A 25,516-nucleotide genomic window follows, 5' to 3' on the forward strand; every position below is an offset into this window, starting at 1 on the left:
CCATGACCCAGATATAAACTGAATTGACTTTTTAAAAAAGATGGCCATTGCTTGAGCTTCTTTTAATAGAGATCTCATGATGCTATTGATTAGGGACAAATAAGAGTTTAGAAGTGATGCAGAATAACTCTACTTTGATAAGTTTCATAAATTGGATCAGCCATTCCCAAATGGCATGACCAGTTCCTCTGCATTTTTCCTGGGAAATCTAAATTTTAGATATTTTGATATTTTACCATTAAAATTAGGAATTTCAGCCTGGCTTGTGTGGCTCAGTAGTGGAGCATCGACCCATGACCCAGGAGGTCACTGTTCAAATCCTGGTCACATGCCTGGGTTGTGGGCTCAATCCCCAGTAGAGGGCATGCAGGAGGTAGCCGATCAGTGATCCTCTTTCATCATTGATGTTTAATTCTTCTCCTCCTCTCCCTTTCTTTCTTTTAAATCAATAAAAACATGTTTATTTTTAAAAAAGGCATTTCAGTTTTGCCTTTCTTTCTGTCTATTCATTAGAGATATTTTAAAAGTTTTTTAGAATCCTCATAGAGATCTTTAAGTTTGTTTTTATAATATATTTAGTTTCTAAACTGTTATATTTAATAGCCATATTGTTGTAAGGTCAAAATAGATCATACCTAATTTTTAAAAAAAGTATATATGGCATGGAAATATGTTTCTTGATGGGCAAAGAGCCTAAAGAGGCACTGTTCTTTGCCTAGAATTGAAGTAGGACTTTTCACACTAACCTGTGTAGACCTAGAGGCAGTTATTATGCATTGTGGAAGGAAACTAACTTTTATGATGCCAAACTTTTCTCTTTTTTAGGAATCTGTACGAAAAGCAGCAGAACTAGCTCTGAAAACCCTGAGCAAGGTAAGAATTCTTATCTTATATGGGGGGATGAAATGGGGCAGGGTTCTAGTGACTTAGCAGAACCATAATAATGACTTATTTTTTAATCAGATAAAATGACATTTAATTGCAGTGTAATTGGTGTCATGTTATAGTTCACTGTTCTTACAATGAATGTGAAGCTGGGTGCTATTACACTAGAACACCTATTAGTATATCTCGCTGGTCTTTTTAAATGGTGAGCTTTTTTTGGTTTTTATATAAAGTCTGACTTTTATTTGACCGTGAAGAGCATGTTACTCATTTAGATTAAGCAACATCTGTCTTTTCTCCTTACTATTGCTGTGTTTATATGTTAATCTGCCTTTCATTTTTATGAGGTTGGCAAGCTCTTTGAAACTAGTTTCCCACTTGAACTTGATTTTATGGTATATCAGAGATTAATACATTCTGGGTCATGTTGTTAAATATTTTCTTAGAAATTTTCTCATTTTATCTTTAGTGGTTTCCTATTTCACAAATTGGAAGGCCAAAGCTTAGAAAATAAAGTACATTACCAAATTTTCCATTTAGTTATTACAGACATAGGACTCAATCCCAGTTCTCCTTCTTTTTCTTTCTGTAGTGTCATAGACAGTGGATTCACTCATCCTTTTCTATGGATGTGGGAAGTAGGAAGTGTTGGGTGAGAGGTCAGTTTCACTAATTTCCATACTCTTTGTGTGTGAGGTTTGTGTGAAAATGTGTGACCCTGCCAAAGGAGCAGCTGGCCAGAGAACCATCGCTGCCCTTCTGCCTTGCCTTCTGGACAAAGGAATGATGAGTCCCGTGACAGAAGTTCGAGCCCTCAGGTGTGACTCAGTTGATGAAATGAATATACTGGATTTACTTAGTTCTGTGAATGTTTCGATTTGAAAGTGTGGAAAATGAGATGAGGAAAACCCAAGGTAACCCAAGAAAGAGCATTTATTAAAAAGCCTAGAATATATTTGCAAAAATATTCTCTTGGGAACCTTGCTTTTGACGAGCATTTTGCCATTTGGCCTCACCCTTGAGAAGAGTGTTTTTTAAAAATTTTCATTGGCCTCTGTGCCCAGCAAGCACATTTTCCTGTTAGGCCATGAGTCCTTGGGAGCTTGCTTGCTGGTTGTACCATCTAGTAATATTGCAGAGCTTACTAGTTTTAAAATAAACTTTACCACTTGCAGTAATTAAATATTAAAAGAATACACTCACATTTAGATACATATGGCCATTTTAAGTTGAAGTTAACAGAATGATTCTAGTTTGTATTTTTTGGTTTATTTTTAAACTAGAATACTATTTAGGAACTTTATTCCATTTTTATTTCACTCTTAAAATTGGACCAAATTGATAGTACCGGCAGTATTTCATAGTTGATGAGGCAAAGTTCTTTTAGGAGTGATAAAATTAGGACGTCATCATTTTGCTGTCCTCGGTGAAATAATCTAGGTATTGATTTTTTGTGGCTTCCAAATCCACTGGTAAAAGGCTGATGGGGAACTTTATAATGGATGGTTCAGTCTAACCAAACTGGAATTCACCATCACTCTTAACAGCACAAACAAGGAGCAGACATGTGCTTGTGATGTGCTGGGACAGGACACGTAAACAACACCTATGAAAGATTCTGTTTTAAAAAAATTGAACCTGAACTTGATTGAGCCTGCAGATCTACGTAAGAGACAGAGGAACATGTTAAGTGACACCATCAGGATATAGTCTATGCGGACAAATAAATTATTTAGAAACAGAGAAGGGAATCTACTATTAAAAAGATTCAAGAACTGTAGCAAATTGCCACGTGTGGATGGGCCCTGGGTTTGATTTCAACAAACTTAAACACAGTTGTGAAACAGGGGAGTTTGGATATTAGGTGATATGAAAAAAATTATTAATATTTTTGAGTGTGAATTGCTGTTTTGATTAAGATTAAAGTGTCCTTGCCTGTTTGTGATACATACTGAAGTTTAGTTAGAGAATATGCTTCAAAATAATACAGTGGCAGGGGAAAGAGTATGTCTGTGTGTATTATGGTAGAGGTGTAAATGAAGTAAAGTTGGCCAAAGATTGCCAATTGTTGATCTGGGTGGAGAATACATAGAATTTAACTTACAATTTTCTCTACTTTCATATATGTGTGAAAATATGTATAATACAAAGTAAAAGCAAAAAATAGAGTAAGACCAGGATCTATAACCAACTGAGTATATTCTTAAATGCAATACACTGCAAAACATCCCCATGATTAGATTTGTAGGGCTTATTATTAGTATTGTTAAAAGGACTGTGTTTTCTGTGTGTCTATAGCATTAACACTCTTGTGAAGATCAGCAAAAGTGCAGGAGCCATGTTGAAACCACATGCACCAAAACTCATCCCAGCTCTGCTAGAATCCTTAAGTGTATTGGAACCCCAGGTTCTCAATTATTTGAGTCTCCGGGCTACAGACCAAGAAAAGGTGAGTTGACAACACAGGTGTTTAGGTAAGTGTCGTGAAAGAGGAGCCCTGTGAAGGTCTGGGGCCCATCTGAACAGCCCTTCCATTGTCCTTAGACAAACTGCATGCCTTGAATGGTACTTTCACCACTCTTGATACAGCTCAGTCACTGTAACCGCAGGGATGCCCTTTTTCAGGGTGGGTAGGGAAAGGGCTCATATGCTGTTCTGTGAGTCAGATGAAAATGACACTTCCATCCAAAAAATGCATTAACATTTATTTAACACAGTTTTTGTCCATTTTTTAAATTTTTTTAGGGGTTGGGTCTATACTCTCAGAATCCTTTTATGGGTCACTCACTCCTACCCTACAAGTAAAGAGAATTTGTATCTAGACTTTGGCATAGTCTAAAATTACTCTGCTTTTGAGATATACTGAGATTTTAAAAAATTAGAGTTTCTAAATATTACAGATGAAACATATTTATTATGAAAAATGAAAACTATACAAAGAATATAAAGTAATTCCTGGGAGTCTTCTTTCCCCTACGAGCACAGTATATTTCCTGAGGAGTACCCATTGTTGACAGTTTCCTGTGTCTTAAAATTCTTTTGTAGTCATAGGCTATAAAACCAAACATACTAATCTTAAAATAGAATCAGACTATGAATGTTATTCTGTAGCTTGCTTTTTGTAACTAACAAGATACCATGTTTGTTGATATCGATCTATTAACATTCTTTTTAATTCATGCCTCATATTCCACAATGAGACGATTTTGAGTTTTTGTAGGAGAGATTTTGTGGCATCAAACATTATGAATGTTCTATTTCCTCCATATCTTAAAGCCAACATTGAATGATATCAATCTGATAAGCAAGAATCATTGTTCTAATTTACACTTTCTGATTATTAGTGTTGTCCATTTTCTTTTCATACTATATTAGCTATTTTTATTTTTTCTATGAATTGTGTGTTTCTATTCCATGCCTGTTTTTGTACTTGACTTACTTATGTTTTTCCATTTGTCTTTATTTATTAGGACAGAGTGCCATGTAGATTGTAAATGTTTTTTCTCAGTTGACTATTTGATTTTTAACTTACCTATGCTATGTAATAACTTACTGTCTTTTCCCTGGATCTCTAATACTGTTGTTTCTTCTCCATTCTTTTAGCAGTAGTCTTGCCCCTTCCCAACCTTCTAGGTGTTGAGAATTAGGAAATATAAATTCTATTCCAGACTTTTCAGCTTTGGGCAAATCACTGCCTTATTTTTCTTATTTATTATGTCCAGATAGTGTTAACCTCTCCTACAGCATAGCTATTAGACTAAAATGCCACTGTAAATGAGAAGGCCCTTTACAAAGTTCAAGCAATAAATGTATGAATTTTCTTGTTGCTTAGACACATTTTTTAAAAACCTTAGGTGGAAATTTACTTAGTCTATTCCTTTACTTAGTGGATGGAGAACCTGAGGCTCAAGTAGGCTGGATGACTTGCTCAGAGCCTTACATGTTAATTTCTGAGGGCTGTTAATTTCTAAATATTGTCTGAATTTCTCACCTGTAGTGAGATGCTGCCTCTACAGGTAAATTGTTGAATGTAGGTCAAAAGGAATTAGAATTGGACTTATGTTTGACTTTGTTATATATATTATCTTTCAAAAGAGTCTTCAATTTGGCATAAAGCCCCTTTATGGGAGTGTGTGGAGGCTCTTCTTTGTTAATTGAATGTGCTGAGTGACTTCAGTTTCTGTTCTCAGGCTGCGATGGATAGTGCTCGACTCAGTGCTGCCAAATCTTCTCCCATGATGGAAACAATCAACATGGTCAGTGCCTAATGTAATGAGAGAGTTTAAGTGTGTTTGCTTACCTTAGAGTGGAATTGTTCAAAGTTTCTAGGTTACATTAAATGAAATAGAAATTTAAGGGAGAGTCAAACAGCTATTGTGACTTCAGTTTTTTCTTAGTATAGTTCTTTCTTCTTTTGTATTACTAAATGGAATAAATGATTTTTCAAATACTAGAATCCATTAGTCCAGAGTTGTATTATAGGAGAACAATATTATTAAAATATTTCTGTATAGATCTAGGTATCCTTTGGTCTACTTAGCAAGATTCAGATTTTTGTTGCTACCTGAGCATTGTCTTTGGGAAGATCTGGGGCGGTGTAGGCGGGACATATTCAGTGAAGCAGGCAGCATAAAGGCAGGGGAAGAGACCTGAGCAGTATTGATCAGTTTTTTTTTAGTCATAGGAAGGGATTTGCAAAAAAGAACTGCTTAGCACCGAAGTTCTAAGTTCCTGGATTCTTAGATTAGGAGTCGCTAAAGTCACTAAAGTTGTCTCTGTTGTGCATACCCTGGAGTAGTTAACCCAGAACTCATGAGCGACTGGAAATAATTTTGCTAAGCAGATCACAAGCCTGGACAGAAGGAGATATTTTTTACGGTTTACTGAGAGACTGGCCAAAGTGTGGTCTAAGGATGTTACTTCTTAATTGGATTATTGGGAGGAAAAGAAAACTTAAATAGGAATAGTTAGCAAACACCTTATAGATGTGCTCTTTAATAACAGAATATACTTCATTGCATTGTAAAAAATATAGTGAAGCAAATCTGGTAAGAAATTAACTTTAATAAGATGGATTGGTAGGGCAGACCCACTGAAGACCAGTTTTAATGTAGGTCCTTATACTAAACATGGGCTGACAGAGGAAGTAGGTCCAGCAAGATCCTTTTTTGTTGGATAATCATTATTAATTTTCTCCTTTAGAAAGTCAGTGTTTTTCATTATTTCTGTTTTGTTTATAATGCTGAACCACCGATGAATGGTTTTTGTTTACAGTACAATGATGGTTTTTACATTGAAATTGGAGCAAAATCAAACTAGCGATTTTTCAACTTCATGTCAAATTTAGTGGGTACATATTTGATTGACATGGGCAGTTTTTAATTGAAGGTGTGGTATGGGCTTTATTGTCTAAGGTTAACTTTATATTTATTCTTTTCCAAAAGTGCCTGCAATATCTTGATGTGTCGGTGCTGGGTGAGCTAGTTCCTAGATTATGTGAACTGATCAGAAGTGGTGTAGGTCTTGGAACTAAGGTACGTAAGTGTATTTTTCACAAGAGTAATTCTCATTTGTTTAGGCCACAAAAATATAATAGCCACATGTTTGAAATTCATTTTTTTTTTTTTTTATAAAACCCAATATTCTAGGTTAACCAGTTTGTTTTTATGGTTGCATTAATAAATTAAGACATGTAACTAATTTAGGAAATGACATGTGACTTAATATTGTCCTTTTTAGTGGAGTCATTTCTGTCCCCTAGGTGCTGTGTACATGCCCTCTGGGTTCTCATTCATTATCACTTATTAATGGGAATGCTTATCCATTAATAAGTTATCACGTGTGGTTGTTTTTAGGTGGGGATTAGCATTTTCACAACACTCAGCAGGTGTTTGGATAGGAAAATGTCTTTCCAAGATTTTTCAAAGATCAGACCCTACCCCCACACTCTAAAAACAAGCAAGTCACATTTTTTTTTTCCTCCTGACAAAATTAACACTTGCTTGCCTTTTAAAACTTTAGCATTTATAGATCAGGGGCAAGTTAAAATTTGTCCTAAGCTTACCACCCAGAGATCATTGCTGTTAATATTTCCAAGTGTTTCCTTCCAGCTGCTTATTCTTGCATGTGTCTTCCACAGCGTCCTCTTTAATGGTCATCTGATATTCTGCTGTGTGGCTGTCACATCATTTCTTTCTTTCTTTATTTGTACATCATTTCTTTTAATCCATCAAGGAACATCTGATTTGTTTTCAGCTTTTTTTATATTAAACAAAGCATGTTATGAATGTCTTGGGACACATGTGAAGCTATTTCTTATGGTTAAATTTCTAGAACTGGAAATGTTAGAACAAGGATGGACAAGATGACATATGTTGCCCTCCCAAAATATTGAATCAGTTTTCTTTCTTTTTTGGAAAAAAAAAAAATTTGTTACTGATTTTTAGAGAGAGAGGAAGGGAAAGGGGGAGAGAGATAGAAACATCGATGAGAGAGAAACATCGATCGGCTACCTCCTGCACACCTCCTACGGGGATTGAGCTCGCAACCTGGGCATATGCCTTGACCGGGAATCGAACTGGCGACTTCCTGGTAGATGATGTTCAAACAACTGAGCCACACTGGCCAGGGCCAGTTGCAGTATATGAGAGCACCCATTTTCCTCCTGGAGGTTTTGAAAAAAAAATCTCTGCATGGCTAATTTAAAATAAGAGTTTTCCTCTTTCCAGATTGATTCATGGAGGGGCTGTTAGACTTTGTATATTTTATTTTTAAATCTTCGAAACCCACCTAAAACAAAGGGTTTCAGAGCGCTGTGACCATCAAATTTAGACCTTTGCCTTTGTAACCCTGTAGGGAGGCTGTGCCAGTGTCATTGTGTCATTAACTACTCAGTGTCCCCAGGACCTAACACCTTACTCAGGTGAGTTTGTCAAAACTGTGCGTAGTGATATTTTTCTATGGTCATGTCTTGTGTGACAAGATTTAAAAAAAATAATTATTATTATCATTCCGACATGCTTGTGATCCTGTATACTTTTTCTCCCTCTTCCTTTATCTCTTTGTTTGCAGGAGTAAAGGATGATCAATTTTAGCAAGTTTTATAAGTGTTTGGTTATTTCTCAGTGGTATAAGAAGGTGAAAGTATCTGTCATCCTGTAGGGTTTGTTTACTGTATAGCTCACTCATTATACATCAGCAATTTTCTCGTCTTACATTGGCCCCTAGGCGGGCCTAATGAACTTTTTGTACCTAGCTTTCATTTTTTCAACTTCCTTCACAATATTTTAGACACAGATGAATTTTAAATTTTATATCAGGCAAATGGACATTACAAATATAATATACAAGGGCTCTAAACTACCCTGGAATAAATCAGGTATTAATTGCAGGGTTAAGTTTGTTTTGGTTCTGGGGACAGAGCAAACCATTTGGTCAACCAAGTGCCAGATTTTTCTCCTTTATTTCTGATAGGTAAACTTATGAGTGCTTTACTTAGTGGCCTGACAGATCGAAACAGTGTAATTCAGAAATCCTGTGCATTTGCTATGGGCCATTTAGTTCGGGTGAGTTGAATTTCTTACCTAGTTAAGTAATTATACTTAGATAATTATACAGAAATGACAGTATTGTTTCTTTTTCAGACCTCACGGGATAGCAGCACCGAGAAACTCCTGCAGAAGCTCAATAGCTGGTATATGGAGAAAGATGGTACCTTTTAAATATTTATATTATTTTAAATTCAGATGTTAACAACCTAATCTGATTTTATGTGCTTTGCTAAGAACATTTCTAATTGATTTTACTGTGGTCCAGATTGAGCAATAGTCTATTTAGATTAGTTACCCTTAAAAACAGTATCATAAGGATTGTGTTTTTTTCTGCTTCTCTTCAGAACCCATCTACAAGACCTCTTGTGCTTTGACTATTCATGCTATTGGACGCTACAGCCCTGACGTATTGAAGAACCATGCCAAAGAAGTTCTGCCTTTGGCATTTCTAGGCATGCATGAGATTTCTGACGAGGAGAAATCAGAAAAGGAAGAATGTAACTTATGGACTGAAGTGTGGCAGGAGAATGTACCTGGTTAGTAAACAGTACCTATGAGTTAAACCTATTTCTTAAGAATCACAGCTGGAGTTTTTACTCATATTTTTCATTCATAAACTCCTGTAGCTCCTTTCCCAGGACCCTAATAGCATGTGTCCCGTTTGCTTTTGAGCCTCTATCCCAATTGCTGAGTTCTCAAGGTTGGCACTCAGAGCTCTTCTCTTTCCTCTCTCATTGCTGCCCCCGTGCAAGAGTAGGAACGCTGCCCCAGAAGAGTAGAGTTTTACTTACTTTAATTGAGAGTGAAGAGTGATTTTATGTTGCCTTAGAGCATTATTTAGAGTAGTGCTTCTCAAACCACCCTCCCTTTTTTTTTTACCTGGACACACGCACATCAATGGAATGAGGACTATTGGCATGATGCCCTCATGTACATGCCTAAGTACATGAAGTCCTGCGGTTGTAGAGATACAGCACAACACCACCTGCTTTCTCTCCCTATTACGGAGTGGCATAATGTAACCATTAAGAATCACTGCTTTAGACTGTGATTATTGACTTTTTCAGACTTAGGAAAGAAAAAGCAGTAATTAATTTTAATTTTAAATTTAATTTTAATTTTTTGGTCACTTAAAAGTTGCTTTAATTTTACCGTTTGTAACCTAGGTTCCTTTGGTGGCATTCGGTTATACCTGCAGGAGTTGATTGCTATTACCCAGAAGGCTTTACAGTCTCAGTCCTGGAAAATGAAAGCCCAGGGTGCAATTGCCATGGCATCAATTGCAAAACAAACCAGCTCCCTAGTACCTCCATATCTGGGAATGATACTGACCGCATTACTGCAAGGCCTCGCTGGAAGAACATGGGCAGGAAAGGTAAAGGAACCACTCACGCCCCGTTAAATCTAACGTATCCTTAAAGGGTGATGACTTCGTCTTTCATTTCTTACAAAAATTAGAATCTGGTTTTGTGAAATATCAGATGGATTGTTTTTGTGAACCAGATTTTCAAAGTGCAACCCATGTGTCCTGAATACTGCATAGTAATGCTGGAGGTTGATTTTTTACTTATCATGTTTAGCTTTTTAAGATAAGTCTTAAACCAGTGACCTCATGCACAGATCAGGATTGGGCATATGTGAAATTGAATAGCAAGGCAGGCTGTCCAAACCTGGACCTGAGGATGCTCATCTCTGGGCCTGTGAATGAGTAACAGTCATTTTTTATACAAGGGCAGTAGTAGTATACTTACAGTGAGCACTCAGCAGGGAAAATGAGATTGTGGCAGCATGAAACAATCTATTTGATGCTGTAAACGTCAGTGTTAGCCAGTGCAGTACCAGAGAAGAAGAGCTGGGCTAGGAGCAGATTAGTTCTAACTCCATTGTCCACACTTCTGCCTGTGTGACCTTGGGCAAGTCAGCTCTCTAGGCTTTATGAAATGGAGAGAAAGGCAGTTGTTCTGCATCTATGGGTGTACTTATTAAACAGTAAGAGCCTAAAGATAAGATGACTCTGGTTGATTTTTATTGTCATAGTTATGAAGTTGTAGTCATAGTGCAAAGAATGTAAATGACAAATATGTGTGTAATAGCATTCTCTCATTTTTCAACCCTTTAGGAAGAACTGCTGAAAGCCATTGCCTGTGTGGTGACAGCTTGCAGGTAAATGTTCTGTTAGTGAAGATGCCATTTCTTAAACTGAACCCGAGAGTGGCGGTGCCGGGGTCCAACCCCAGCAGGTCCAGGGATCCCCAAAGGCGTAGACGGAGTCGGTGAAGAAGGAAGGACACGGAGACAGTGTTCAGTTGATCAGCAGCCTAGCCAGGATCTCCAGCCAAGTTCTGGTCTGGATCTCCAGAGAGGTTCTGCTTAGGATCTCCAGCCAGGTTCTGTATCCATGTTGTCTTGCTAGGTTCTCCAGCCAGGTTCAGTTACCAGGTTCTAGTCAGGTTCTCTTGCCAATTTCTGTAGTCAGGTTCAGTCCAGGATCTTTTGCCATGTTCTCTCCAGCGAAGTTCTTCTGTCTCTAGAGAACGTTCTGTGTAGGTTCTGTGCCTAGGTTCCGTCTCTCCTGGTTCCGTATTCTAAGTTCTGTCTCTTGCTGTCTTACTACATCTGTATTTATACCAGTTGATTCAATCCTACCAATCTCTATTACAAAGGTTAGGGTGTTTCTTATCTCCATTCCAGGGAGTAAAGATTATGTAGCTTAAGCATGATTGTTCGTAGTTAAAGTGATTAATTACCCACCTGGCACTAGTTAAGAGGTTTTATTCCCTCCCTAACTTCAGGGGAAAATCCCTACCTGGGGAAACAACCTTTCTCAGAGACCTTGGTTAAAACACATAGTGCTAAGAAGGTGAGCAAACATATTAAGAACAGTATGCCATATATGCCAGGTCCCTTGAAACAGCAAGCATGGACCGGCTCCCGGCATGGCGGCCTTTATTAACTGTTGTGACGCTTTTGTATGGGTCCTGTAGTGAAGAGCTGGAAAAGCCTGTGCCAAATCAACCCAGCACAAATGAAATTCTCCAAGCTGTTCTCAAGGAGTGCTGCAAAGAGAACCCCAAATACAAAATTGTAGCAATCAGCTGTGCAGGAGATGTCTTGAAGGCCACCAAAGAAGACAGATTCCAGGAGTTTTCTGACATTGTCATACCTCTCATCAAGAAGGTAATGACCACCTGTATCCTCTCAGGTCTGGTTTCTACTTCAAAAATGAAAAGAAAAGATTTTTCTGTGTTCTGTTTGCATATTTTATTATAGGATTAGTGTAGCTGCTAATAGCAGAAAATCATTGTCCTCATGGTTCACAGTGTAGCACATTCCCGACAGGTGATGGCAAAGCTGAAGAAAGAATGAAGGATCAAAGTAGGCATGTCAGTGCTTTCTTAAGGAGAGTTCCTGGAAATGCTGCCTGGCATTTTCACTTCTATCCCGTTGGCCAGTACTTAGCTGAAATCTGGCTGCAGATGCATTCTCGGTGTCCATTAGTCCTTCATGGAAGAAGGGGACAGTGGTTAGATTTATTTTATTTATTTACTAGAGGCCCGGTGCACAAAAATTTGTGCACTTGCGGGGGGGGGGGGTGGTCCTCTCAGCGCGGCCTGTGCCCTCTCGCAGTCTGGGACCCCTCAGGGGATGACCACCTGCTGGCTTAGGCCCACACCGCGGGGGGATTGAGCCTAAGCTGGCAATCAGACATCCCTCTGGCAGCCCGGCAGCCCTTGGGGGATGTCCACTTACCAGCAGGGAGCAGACCTAAGCTGCAGTTGGACATCCTTAGCGCTGCTGAGGAGGCAGGAGCGGCTCCCACCACCACCACTGTACTGGCAGCCATCAGCCTGGCTTGTGGCTGAGCAGAGCTCCTCCCATGTGAAAGCGCCCTGACCACCAGAGGGCAGCTCCTGCATTGAGCGTCTGCCCCCTGGTGGTCAGTGTGTGTCATAGTGACCAGTCATTCCCAGTCTTCCTGCTGTTAGGGTCAGTTTGCATATTACCCTTTTACTATATAGGATAGAGGTCTGGTGCACGGGTGGGGGCTGGCTGGTTTGCCCTGAAGGGTGATCCGGATCAGGGTGGGGGTCTCGCTTGGGTGCCTGGCCAGCCTGGATGAGAGGCTGATGGCTGTTTTCATGCTGGCCACACCCCCTTTAGGGTGGGGGTCCCCACTGGGGTGCCTGGCCAGTCTGGGTGAGGGGCTGAGGGCTGTTTTCAGGCTGGCCTGCAACTGAAGCTCCCAGCCTCTCCTTTTTTTATTTTTTATTCTGGGATTTATTTATCTTCTATAATTGAAACTCTGTTGCCTTCACTGGCGCTCCCAGCTCTGAGGCCGTGGCTGGCTGAAAGCAGGTATCTGGGGTTTGTTTAGCTTCTATAATTGAAACTTTGTTGCTTTTGGAGCTGTTGCTTTCGGAGCTCAGAGCCGGGCTGCGGCAGGAGGGGAACCTTGGCTTCCTCCATCACTGGAGCAAGCAAACCTCCTGCTCGCTTCAGCTGCGTGGCTGCCGGCCGCCATCTTTGTTGGCAGTTAATTTGCATATCTCACTGATTAGCCAATGGGAAGTGTAGCAGAGGTACGGTTAATTACCCTTTTTGTCTTTTATTAGATAGGACTTTAAATATATTTTTATTTATTTCAGAGAGAAGGGAGAGGGAGAGATAGAAACATCAATGATGAGAGAGAATCATTGATTGGCTGCCTCCTGACTGCCCCCACTGGAGATTGAGCCAGCAACCTAGGCATATGCCCTTGCCTGGAATCGAACCTGTGACCTTTCAGTCCACAGGCCGATACTCTGTCCACTGAGCCAAACCAGCCAGGGCTGGTTAGCTTTATTTTAAAACAAGCAGAAAGATGAGTTTATTGCACGGGTTTCGACCTGCAAGCCAAGAAACTCTAGGCTACAGGAGTGGACATTAGAATGAATGGTCTCTGTCATACGGGGTGGGGGGGGGCAAAACTGGGTTTACAGTTGTTCATATGGAAAGTAATACAATAATTAATAAGTGCTAATATAAGAATAACCTCTATGTTTTGCATACTCACAATTGTAAACACACTTTTGCCCCACCCTGTAGTTACAATAAGCTTTGCCTTTGAGCTTGTGCAGAAGTCACTCCAGCCTCCTAGTGTGAAGACAGGAAGCTCAGTATGTCACTGTTAATGGCCTCTGCCATTTAATGGGGGGCACAGAGTTTGATCCAAAACAGACTTCAGTTTCATTTGGAAAATGAAATACTTGTTTTTAAAGAAATAAGGGTATAGTTCCACTATTTTTTGTGACACATGAAATTGTTTAAATAGCATTCTTATTTCTTGTGTGGCCACTAATTTATAGTTGTTTTCTTTGAGTAAAAAGGCTATTTAAATAATATTACCTAAATAATAGATTTGGAAGACTTATATTTTAAGTTGATGATATTTCAAGCTAGCTGGATGAGTCACTTCCAACCTGTTTCCTTCTTATAGGAGTTTGGATTTAGATCATTACCAAGTTCTTTCATCTTTAATTCCATGATTCTAATGCAAGTATTTTTATGTGGTGCTCAAAATACTACATATACAGTGTTTATTTTCCACTTTGCCTCAGATTTCCTTGAAATGATTTCCCGTATTTATTAGAAGATGTAGTATCCTGTTACAAATTCTTTTTAGAAATAGGAAAACTCAGGCTAGAGAATTTAGCATTTAATTCTTGGTTAACATCTCCTACTTTGGCACCCTGATTGTTTTAATAGTAAACCTGTAACTTCGAAAAAAATTACATTTTGCTTTCCTTTTTTTTGCTTTTTGGGGGCATGTTCTAGAACTCGCCTGAAAGCGTTGGAGTCCGGGCAACCAAAAATGAAGAAGAGAATGAGAAGGAAAAGGAGCTGCAGCTGGAATCTCTGCTAGGAGCCTTTGAGAGCCTGGGCAAAGCCTGGCCCCGAAATATGGAGACTCAGCGTAAGCACCAGAACCTGCACTTGAAGAAGTGCTGTAACCAGAGGTTACTTATTGAGAGCAGAGATGTTCTGAGTGATAAGTTATTGTTTCTTGTACCTTCTGACTGATTAATAGAATTATCCAACACAAATTTTACTCCTACATTTTACTCCTACATTGGCACATAATCCTATTGTATCAGTTTGTTAGGGTTGCTATAACAAAGTACCACAGACTAGGTGGCTTAACCAACAGAAATTCATTTTCTCACAATTCTATTTGAGATCAGGGTGTCAACAGTGTTGCTTTCTTCTGAAACCTCTCTCGGCTTGTAAATAACGATCTACAATGCTTCCTAATCTCTTTTTTTTTTTTTTTTTTTTTAATATATTTTATTGATTTTTTACAGAGAGGAAGGGAGAGAGATAGAGAGTCAGAAACATCGATGAGAGAGAAACATCGATCAGCTGCCTCCTGCACACTCCCCACTGGGGATGTGCCCACAACCCAGGTACATGCCCTTGACCAGAATCGAACCGGGGACCCTTCAGTCCACAGGCCGACGCTCTATCCACTGAGCCAAACCGGTTTCGGCATCCTAATCTCTTCTTATGAGAACACCAGCAATACTGGATTAAGGTCCACCCCCATGACCTCTTGAAAGATGCTGTCTGTCAGTACAGTCGTTCTGAGGTTCTTAGGATTAGGACTTAGTTATGAATTTTCGGGAACGCAATTCAGCCCTTAACACCCATGATTTACTATATATATAGTTTGACTGTAAAAAGAATTCTCTTACTCTTCTTTGTGATACTATTTGCTGAGCAATCCACAGAATATATTAGTGGGGTCTCTTCATCTTGGAAATTAATGGCCTTGTAAGTAAACAAATCTTTAATTAGCAAGTGAAATCTCTGTTTCACTGAGAACCTTGAGACTTTTTGAGAGATTTTTAGAATTGGACGTGTATTTCCAAAGGGTTAAGTAGATGAGCAAGCAGTAAACCTTTTTTTGTTGGATTAGGTTGCAGTTAGGAGTCTTTTGACTGGGCCTTGAACTTGGGAATCAGGCTCCTCTGAAGTTTGCCTTCTGTTAGTTTCTGCAGTGTTTCCCCCCAGACATCTTAATATGCTTGAATGTTATTTAAAAAGTATGTTGATTATTTGTAATTGGATATGTCTGAAATCAGATTTAAGATTGTCTCTGAGCCTTGTCATTCTTTTGTGAACTTTAAAAAGTAGATTTGCCATGTATAGGAAGGATTTTCCAAAAGATAAGTATTTATAAATGGTCTTATGTCTTGGCATTATGTTATGGACTGCAGTGGAAGTCTACTATTTTTTGACACCATTAGGGCTACTGATTTTTTCTTGAATAGGGTAGGAAAAGTAGGGAATTTATATAAAAACTAGTGGCCCAGTGCACAGATTCGTGCACATTGAAAGGAAATTAATTAGAAGAAAGATTCGTGTGGTAATTACGTTGCTGCAAAAAATTACATGTCAAAATAGTATATATAATGTAGTATAAAATTAAAACGTGTATGATAGGCAGCAGCGAGAGCTTTACATGTATCGCGCATGCACAAGTCGTTTATTTTTAAATGGCCAGTGCACATCGGTCGGACAGACGGATGGTTGGTCTCTTGGCCTTTTATATATATAGAAGATGATACCTACCCAAAGCAGTTTATTTAAGTGTAAGGCATAGAAATGTATATTCATTTGCCAGTTATTGAGGGGAAGGCCAAGCCTTTGATAATTGAACTGTTACACATTGACTTCTTGTACATCTTACTCACAAGGTATCATCTACAATTTCTGAGTTCTGTTTCTTTATTGTAGAAAAAGAGGCTAAAATCTCTTATGCAGCAATTCCAGTGCAGAATTCTTGTAGATTTATACTGCTATCTATCTTTACATATGTGAATCAAACTAAAAATAATGACTTTATTGCGTTTTATACACCTATTTCATCAGTTAGTGTACTATCCTATATAATAATAGACAAACATGGTAATTAACCGTACCTCCGACACGCTTCCCATTGGCTAATCGGGGCAATATGCAAATTCACTGCCAACCAAGATGGCGGCAGACAGCTGAAGGGAACAGGAGGCTTGGTTGCCCTGGCGATGGAGGAAGCCAAGGTTCCCCGCCTGCCGCTGCCGGCTTCTGAGCTGCACTCTAAGAAACAATGTTGCAATTATAGAAGCTAAACAAACCCCAGAAACCTGCTTTCAGCCAGCCGGGCCTCAGAGCTGGAGCCTCAACAGTGTTTCAATTATAGAAGCCAAACAAACCCAGATACCTGCTTTCAGCAGCCGAGGTCTCAGAGCTGGAGCCAAGCTTCAGAGCTAAAGCCGGCTCTCAGTTCCAGTGACGGCTATAGAAGGTAAATAAATCCCAGAATAAAAAAAAAGAAAAGAAAAAAAGGAGAGGTTGGGAGTTTCAGTCACCCGCCAGCCTGAAAACGGCCCTCAGCTCCTCACCCAGACTGGCCAGGCACCCCAGTGGGGACCCCCACCCTGAAGTGGGTGTGACCAGCTGCAAACAGCCATCATCCCCTCATCCAGGCTGGCCAGGCACCCAGTGGGGACCCCCACCCTAAAGGGGGTGCAGGCAGCCTGAAAACAGCCATCAGCTCCTCATCCAGGCTGGCCAGGCACCTAAGCAGGACCCCCACCCTGATCCGGATCACCCTTCAGGGCAAACCAGCCAGCCCCCACCCGTGCACCAGACCTCTATCCTATATAGTAAAAGGGTAATATGCAAACTGACCCTAACAGCAGGAAGACTGGGAATGACTGGTCACTATGACACACACTGACCACCAGGGGGCAGATGCTCAATGCAGGAGCTGCCTTCTGGTGGTCAGGGTGCTCTCACATGGAAGGAGTTCTGCTCAGCCACAAGCCAGGCTGATGGCTGCCAGTACAGCGGTGGTGGTGGGAGCCTCTCCTGCCTCAGCAGCGCTAAGGATGTCCGACTGCAGCTTAGGCCTGCTCCCTATTGGCAAGTGGACATCCCCCGAGGGCTGCCGGGCTGCCAGAGGAATGTCTGATTGCCATCTTAGGCCCAATCCCCCGGGGAGCGGGCCTAAGCCAGCAGGTGGTCATCCCCTGAGGGGTCCCAGACTGAGAGAGGGCACAGGCCGCGCTGAGGGGATTCCCTCCCCCCGCCACCAGTGCACAAATTTTTGTGCACCGGGCCTCTAGTAATTATATAATTGTAATTGCCAAGTGCAGTTGGCATGACTGGTTTGGCATAGAGCTGCTGTCTGTTGGTAAGCCCACAGGAGCTCCCGCCTGCAGAGTTCTGCTTTCTTATCATTCAGGATGTTCTACAGGGAAAGGGAGTGTGGTTAAGATTCAGTGTCAGTTCCTTGGAGAAGGACACTGCTTTGAAAATGAACATTTATAAACAGTTATACAGGACCTTCATGGGGGAAGTTCTGATCAGGGTAGTTTATTTGGGAATTGGACACAAAGTCAGCCTGAAGTTCTGTTTGGTTTTTTTGAAATTTCATGGCTTTAACTTAAGGCATTTGTTGTTTTATTTTTTCCTCCTTTTCCCTCTTTTTTTCTGTCTCCCTATCTCCCACCCATCTCTTCCATTCTGTCCCTCTCCGTTTTTGTCTCTGTCCCTCACTCGCTTTGTCTTTTGCTCCTTCACACTCCCTGTCCTGCTCTGTCCCATTCTGTCTTTCTTCCCAGGTTGTTATCGGCAGGAGCTATGCAAATTGATGTGTGACCGGCTAAAACTCAGCACATGGAAAGTGCAGCTAGGAGTCCTACAGTCAATGAATGCCTTCTTTCAGGGGTAATTTGCTTCATAGTTTATTTATTTTGTCCTTTTCCCCTTAGCATTTTATATGTAATCAATGAAATTCTTTTAAATTTTAAAACTAAATGACATCATAAAGTGATACATGCAGATAGAAATTATTTGTGCCAGAAAGGTTTTGGAATATTTCTTAAAACTGGCATCTGTATCTTGCTTTCTGATTTTTATAGATTAATGCTTTTGGAAGAAGAACATGCAGATCCTGAGGCTTTGACTGAAATTCTCCTTGAAACTTGTAAATCAATCACATATTCTTTAGGTGAGTGTGATAAACTGACATTGATAAGGGGTCCTGATTTTAAAGGTCAGGGAGCTGAGCGTCAAATATTTTCCAGCTTGTGCTAGGAACTAAGTTTATGGAAGTATTAAACTATCCTATTTAATATACTCTGTATGCCCAGACTGAAATATATTAACCTGGAACTGTAATTTAGGATTTTCACTCCTAGATTAGAAAAACCTTTGTGATAAGTATTTTTAAAAAAACTTCTACTCGGAAATAATTTTAAACTTACAGAAAAGTTGCAATAATAGTACATATATCCCACATATGAAATCATATGGTTCTCGACTTTTGCTGTAGTACTTATTTTGCTAGGCATTATATTCTCAAGATTCATCCATGTTGTCTAAATGGCAGTATTTCATCTTCTCTTATGGCTGAGTAGTATTCCATTATAATATGTACTACATCTTTATCGAGTCATCTGTCGAGGGATATTTCAATTATTTCCATGTGTTCACCACTATGAATAATGTTGCAATGAACATAAGGATACACACGTCTTTGCGAATAAATGTTCTCAAATTTTTCAAGTACATACCCAGAAGAGGGGTTGCTAGGTCATATGGTAACTCTATTCTTAATTTTTTGAGGAATCTCCATAGTAGCTGTACCAGTTTACATTCCCATCAGCAGTGAATGAGGGTTTCTTTTTCTCCACAACCTTTCCAACACTTATTTTACTTGTCTTGTTGATAATAGCCATTCTAACAGGTGTGACATGTAATTAATGAAGCTAAGCATATTTTCATATATCTGTAGGCCATTTGTATGTCTTTTTTGGAGAAGTGTCTTTGGATTGTTTGTTTTGTTGTTGTTGAGTTCTATGATATAAAACTGAAAGCAACAAATGAACAAACAAGACAAGTAAAAACTCATAGCTCCGGCCACGTGGGTCATTTCGTTAGAGCATCGTTTCCATATACCAAGGTTGTGGGTTTGATCCCTAATCAGGGCACATGCAAGAATCAACCAATGAATGTATATGTGAAACAACAAATTGATGTTCCCCCACCCCCTCTAAATCAATGCAAGAAAAAATAACCACACCAAAAAGCCTTATAGATACAGACAACAGGATGATGGTTACCAGAGGGAAAGGAATGTGGGGGGAGAGATAGTAGAGGGTAAAGGGGGTCCAATATATGGTGACTGAAGGAGATTTTACTTTGGGTGGTAAATACAATACAATATACAGATGAAGTATTATAGAATTGTATACTTGAAAGTCTATATAATTTTGTTAACCAAAGTCACCCCAATAAATTTAATTTTAAAAAGCTAGCAAAAACAAACAGAAACCTGAGCTCAATGACTTGCCAGGCTTAGCTCTCAGACATGGATGACACTGCCCCTGGGGTGGGAAGGTTGGGCTGCCATGAAGAGGGGTGACTTTTCCATCAGCCTGTGCCTCGGTTTCCCTCCTGTCCCATGCTGAGGGGCCCAGTCAAGATATTAAATAAAAATAGTTCATATAATACCTATATATCTTTTAACCAGAGTTGCCTGTTAACATTTTGCCCCATTTACTTAATCATTACTTCTATATACATATTTTTCTTGAACCATTTGAAAGTATATTGTTTATGTCACACCCCCCTTTACCTCTAAATTTTTCAGTGCCTGTTCTCTTACATCACCTCAGTACAGTTACCAACTTTAGGCAGTATAATGATGCAATTTTAAAAATCAAATTCTTTATTGTTCATGTTCTAGGTTTTCCGTTGACTCAGAATGTTTTTTATAGAATTTCCCCCCTCCCCTCCATTAAGGAATTTCAGTCCAGGATCATTTATTGAATTTAGTTATATTTTTTATTCTTCTTTAATTTGGAACACTTTCTCAGCCTTTCTCTGGCCTATATGACATTGACAATTTTGAAGAAAAGTCTCCCCCTATCTTTTTTAACTGGAAGGTTTCTCATGGTGTTTGTCTCATGTTTCCTCCTGATTAGATGCAGGTCATGACTTCCCAGTTGGGATACTCCCTCCGTAAGTGACGTGCCTCACACCAAGAGGCACACAGTGTCCATCTGCCCTCACTGGCGATGTTAATTTTGATTACCTGGTCAAGGTATATTCAGTTTTCTCTACCTTCTAGTTAATGTTCCACCTCACCCCCCTCGTGTCTAATAAGCAGCCTGTGGGAAATACTTTAAGACCATTTAGACAACCTGCTCTTCTTCACAACTGTTTGAGGAAGCAGTGTGGGGAAGACACTTCCGGCCATGCAGGCATGCTGCTCCTCTCCAGAAGGCCTAGACCTAGCACACATCAAGGTTTCTTCCTGAACCCGTTCTCACTGAGATGGCTTTCTAACTCCAGCCTCCCTCACATTTACCTATTGACAGTTGGCATCCTCATAAGCAAGACCCCACCCTCTCCCTATCTCTATTACCGATACTGATTCATGGATTCCTTTTCCCCCAGTTGGTTTATAATAATTATTTTTCTTAATTTGTTGCTCATATGGTCGCAGATTTGGCCAGTGGAGGCTCCTTCAAGCTGACTCCTGTGTCCTGTTGACAGGTCACCGTCATTCTTACAGGCCCTTTTGTACTTTGTAACAAACAGGATGTTATAAGCTCATCTTGTGCTTTCCTTGCTGTGAGTTTGGTTGGGTTAATTTTTTCGGTAGACAGTTTCACTGTGAACTAGATGCTGATCGAGAGCAGTGGTCGCCAACTGGTGGTCCATGGACCACTGGCGGTCCATGAGGTCTGGAAGGTTGGCAACAGCTGATCTAGAGTAGACGCTAAGGAAGTATGTTTTAGTTGTATAGCGTGCTTTCGGATAAAGAACTGGCAGTTAAGAAACTCGTTTCTACAGGGTCCCAGGCAGGTGTCTCTGATTTTGCCTTCACCCTGGGTTGTGTAATGTTCTTTGTTAATTTGAGGTCATGCAAACCTAAAGACCCTTCTTAGGTATTATGAGGAGATGCATATGTGCTTAAGTAGTGTCTTTTGAATTCCCACTGCTAAATTGGGTCCTTTAAATATTGCCATTTAGTGTGGTGATTGATATATTTGGCTGACATTTTTTTTTTAAGCAAGGAATGTGGGCACATAGCACCTTTCAAGTATTTAATGATAGATAACCCGGAAAGGGAAGCTTACTTCAGAAAAGGTGTGTCTTTCCCTAAATTTGTCATTTCTTAACATCTTTCAGTAACATTAACTTAATCTTGGAGCTTTTGTTTCGAAGGCATATAAAACAAGTAATGTGCATTATGTGATTTTTTTTCCTTAGAAAATAAGACGTACTCGTCTGTGAGAACAGAAGCTTTATCTGTGATAGAATTACTGCTTAAAAAGCTTGAAGGTGAGTTCCTGATAGTTCTGATTGAAAAACCGGAAAGCCAGGATATTTTATGGCATATGTTTTAGAAATTATTTTCTGTTTTTAATAAGCACATGCTCTAAATTACAAATTTATGGACATCCAAGTGGGACAGACAAAGATAAAACCCTTAAATTTTATTAAAGTGTTTAAATTTTATGAAGTTGTAGTTATCTTAGAATAATAGTTTTTCCAGTGTGAATCCTGACTTAATCTTGGTTATTATGGCATGTGGTTGACAGTGCATAGTATAGCTCACTGTCCACATGTAAATAAACAGAATGACACACTGAAAAGTGGAGTTGGGAAAGCATTTTAACAATTATCCACCCGAGTCATCTAATTTGATAGCATTTTCTTAATCCTATTTTTTCCTGTTTTTCTTTTTTAACCTTCGTATAAAGAAGATTTCTCCTAGTGGCTGCGGTAGAAGAAAACATTTCTCCAGTGGCGTGTCTGTTACTAATCTTAAAAGGAGGCCTCTTTTTTTCTTTTCTCTTCTTTGCTTTCCCGTTATTTTAACCCCAGGGAATAGGGAAGAAGAAGCAGTTTTCTCCAGATCCTGTATATTTGAAATTTTTACTTATTTATTTTTGCTTAACATTTAAAGGACCACTCGTAGGGCTCCATAAAACAGGCTTTTTAGACTCAGTAACAGTCTGAGCATCAGAGAAAGTCAAAGTAAAGATCCTAAGTCTTATTTGTGAGGTTCTGCCACTTTCTAGTGATGTGGTTTTGGCATGTTACCTCACCATTTAGCCTCATTTTACTCACCTAGAATACATTCATGCATATTTGGCAAATATAGTCCCAGATCGAGCCTAAACCAGCAGTCGGACATACCCCGAGGGGTCCTGGATTTGAGAGGGTGCAGGCCGACTGAGGAACCCCCTCCCCTCCTTGCACGAATTTCGTGTACTGGGGCTCTAATATCTTATAAAGAGGCTTTTTGTGTTGTTGATGATGGCCTTTTGGTCACTTTGTACTTTGCCTTGATACTTCCTACTTATCACTTTGTTTCAGCATCCCTAGATGCTTTTCATCCCACTAATACTGGGGGCAGAGGATGGGACTCCCTGATATTGTCTCAGGTTATTGTCAATAATTAGGGTTTGAGACAACTATTGAACCCGTGATCATTATATCCCAAGTTGTTATCAAGTGGTTGCTTTGCATTTATTTTGGGGACATGATATATGGAGGAAAAGCAGAACGACTAGTTTGGTTTTTTATGCTTGCTCGTTCCATGAGGAATCTTTTTTTTCTTTCTCTTTCCATTCAGAGTCTAAACAGTGGGAAAGTTTGACATCTGAGTGCAGAACGCTCCTGATTGAATCTTTAGCAACTATGGAGACAGATAACCGACCTGAACTAAAGGAGAAAGCATCATTGCTGAAGAAAACACTTGAAAATTTGGAATAATTTAGAAGTGGAAGAAACAAACAAGTGCCATGTTCATTGTGATGAAATTGGTGGTATTCTTTGAAAAACCAAGTGGGAAAAGTAAAGATTAACTGTAGCATGCATCATTCCTTGGCTGAAATAAAAACAAAAAAAATGCCTTAAATTTTGTTCCTTATTAGCTTTATTTTATTTGATGTTTAAAAGTATCTGGGCTTAATGAAACATGGATGAGTGAGCTTAATGAAACATGGATGTTTGAGGGGTGGTTGTTGGTAAAACTGATGGAAATAGTTATTAGAAGATTAAAGCTGTTACTAAAGGGATAAACAGCGTTGTAGAGAAGCTGGATAACAATCCTAGAACCGCATCTACATTGAGTGAAGTTACTTCAGGAAGGGGCTCTGTCATCACATAGGTGAACCCCCTTGCTTCACACCCGGAGACATAGGCTCTGTGCTCACGGCTTCCTTTCTGCGGCCTGTGCTAAGGCCAGGACCCCGGTGTTGGGTGACCAGCCTGGGAAATTTTCTTTTACAACCTTCTGCCAATCAGTGCTAACCCTGACTTAACAGAGAAACAAGAACTAAACTGACATCACTGGGTTCTTGAAATTCATAAGCTGAATGTTGTCATTTGTTAGATGATTGGTTTTTAGAAAGTAATTGTTTAGCATCTTTCATTATGGGCTGAGAGGGAGAATTTGGTCCCCATGTGATAGTTCCGATTGTCCTTTAAAAAAAAAAAAAAATCCTTACCTGAGGACATGTTTTTTATTGATTTTAAAGAGAGGAAGGAAGAGAGAGAGAGAGAAACATTGATTGGTTGCCTCCTGTACACGCCCCGACTGAGTATTGAACCCCAAACCTCAGTATGTGGCCTGACTGGGGATTGAACCCAGGACCTTTCAGTGTACAGGACGATGCTCCTACCGAGCCACACTGGCCAGGGCTGATTGTCCTCCTTTCACGGGCAGGTGCAGGTAGGTTAGGGCAAGACTGATCATTCTGTCCGTCTATGGTTGCGTATTTTGCAAAACCCAAACCAATAATGAAATCATGACTGTTGACTTAGACCATTTATAATCTCAAAACCATAAAAGCACTGTAAAATTTTATACTCACTTTTATGCTATGAGTATGACTTTAGGATAGAAAGGAAAGCATTTTAATTTGCCACCTGGGAATAACTTGGTACTGTTCAAAGCAAATAATTACAGCTAGAGTTTCTCCCTTTCCTTCTGCTGCTCATGCCCCTGCCTAAGGATGTAGGGTAAGGGGAAAAACAAGTGTAACGAAGGTGTTTAAGGTAAACTGAGAACACTAGCTCACCTTGGATTCCAAGCACAAAATTGGCGTATACTCAGTATTGCCCTTTACTGACATTAACACCAGGGTTAAAATTTCAGGTTTATTTTTTTTGTGGTTCCTATTGAGCAATGTATTTCAAACTTTCTTGACTGTGACCAAGAATAAAATAACTTTTTACATTTGACCCAGAACTGTGTGTGTGTGTGTGTGTGTGTGTGTGTGTGAGTGTGAGAGAGAGAGAGAGAGAGAGAGAGAGAGAGAGAGAGAGAGAGAGGGAGAATATAAAATGGTTAACTGAAATATTTTGTGAAATAATTCAGACTCTTACTATGTGTGATATACTTTGATCCCTCCTCCACCTCTACTGTTTTAAATGCTCACTAAATTTATTTCCTGACACATAAATGGCTTGCTATTCACAGTTTGAAAAACAGTGCATAGGTAGTACTTAACCTTGGCTGTATATGCTGTGTTCTGGGGTTGCTTCTGATTGGGAAAGGGGTTTACAAAGAAAACTTAAGTGTTTATTTCTGAAACATGTTCTTAGCTGATACTGAATATAATTGTGAGCTTTAGTAGCATCATGAGTTTTAAGGACCCTTTCGTGGACTTCCACTTGAGAAGACTTGCTTTAGGGAAAATCAACTTTGGATGTTTTTCAGAAAGCTTATGGCCGCCCAGTGTTTTCCTGATCAGCACTCCTCCTCCACCAAGTGCCCTCTGACTTGCATGTTCAGTCCCTGGGACGTGTTCCTAGGCAAGAATGCAGGGGAGGCCAGGTGTTATCAGAAACTAAGAGTGTAAGGGCAAGAACTGTGCTCTAGGCCCATATGAAATGTTAAAGCCTCATTAAATTTTATGCTTTTAAACATTTTGTTATTTAAACTGGGAATTTCCCATGGTGCTGAGAGAGGTGCTAAGATACTTGAACCTTAGTGCTAGTGAACTAATTTCTTTTAGCTTTCTAAGCAC

At 39.7% G+C, this 25,516-nt stretch overlaps 1 protein-coding gene across 9 annotated transcripts in view; it reads left to right on the forward strand.

Annotated features, from left to right (window-relative positions):
- Nucleotides 1-23,400, forward strand: part of ECPAS (Ecm29 proteasome adaptor and scaffold) — a 100,810-nt gene extending 77,410 nt beyond the window's left edge. For 5 of the 9 annotated variants that reach the window (XM_036330029.1, XM_036330027.1, XM_036330033.1 and 2 more), the window contains 17 exons: nucleotides 826-873; nucleotides 1,582-1,703; nucleotides 3,184-3,334; nucleotides 5,076-5,141; nucleotides 6,330-6,419; nucleotides 7,741-7,807; nucleotides 8,359-8,450; nucleotides 8,529-8,595; nucleotides 8,780-8,971; nucleotides 9,602-9,810; nucleotides 10,555-10,598; nucleotides 11,336-11,612; nucleotides 14,250-14,388; nucleotides 18,083-18,188; nucleotides 18,383-18,471; nucleotides 21,744-21,815; nucleotides 23,116-23,400. In XM_036330029.1, the coding sequence (XP_036185922.1) occupies nucleotides 826-873; nucleotides 1,582-1,703; nucleotides 3,184-3,334; nucleotides 5,076-5,141; nucleotides 6,330-6,419; nucleotides 7,741-7,807; nucleotides 8,359-8,450; nucleotides 8,529-8,595; nucleotides 8,780-8,971; nucleotides 9,602-9,810; nucleotides 10,555-10,598; nucleotides 11,336-11,612; nucleotides 14,250-14,388; nucleotides 18,083-18,188; nucleotides 18,383-18,471; nucleotides 21,744-21,815; nucleotides 23,116-23,255 (1,971 nt within the window). In that variant the 3' untranslated portion in view covers nucleotides 23,256-23,400. Of the gene's footprint in view, nucleotides 1-825; nucleotides 874-1,581; nucleotides 1,704-3,183; nucleotides 3,335-5,075; nucleotides 5,142-6,329; nucleotides 6,420-7,740; nucleotides 7,808-8,358; nucleotides 8,451-8,528; nucleotides 8,596-8,779; nucleotides 8,972-9,601; nucleotides 9,811-10,554; nucleotides 10,599-11,335; nucleotides 11,613-14,249; nucleotides 14,389-18,082; nucleotides 18,189-18,382; nucleotides 18,472-20,449; nucleotides 20,569-21,743; nucleotides 21,816-23,115 lie in introns of those variants that run through there. The other 4 variants (XM_036330032.1, XM_036330030.1, XM_036330034.1 and 1 more) reach the window with 4 other exon arrangements.
- The last annotated feature ends 2,116 nt before the right edge of the window (nucleotides 23,401-25,516 follow it).

Source organism: Myotis myotis, unplaced genomic scaffold, assembly GCF_014108235.1.
Source record: "Myotis myotis isolate mMyoMyo1 unplaced genomic scaffold, mMyoMyo1.p scaffold_m19_p_12, whole genome shotgun sequence".
Taxonomy (NCBI): Eukaryota; Metazoa; Chordata; class Mammalia; order Chiroptera; family Vespertilionidae; genus Myotis; species Myotis myotis.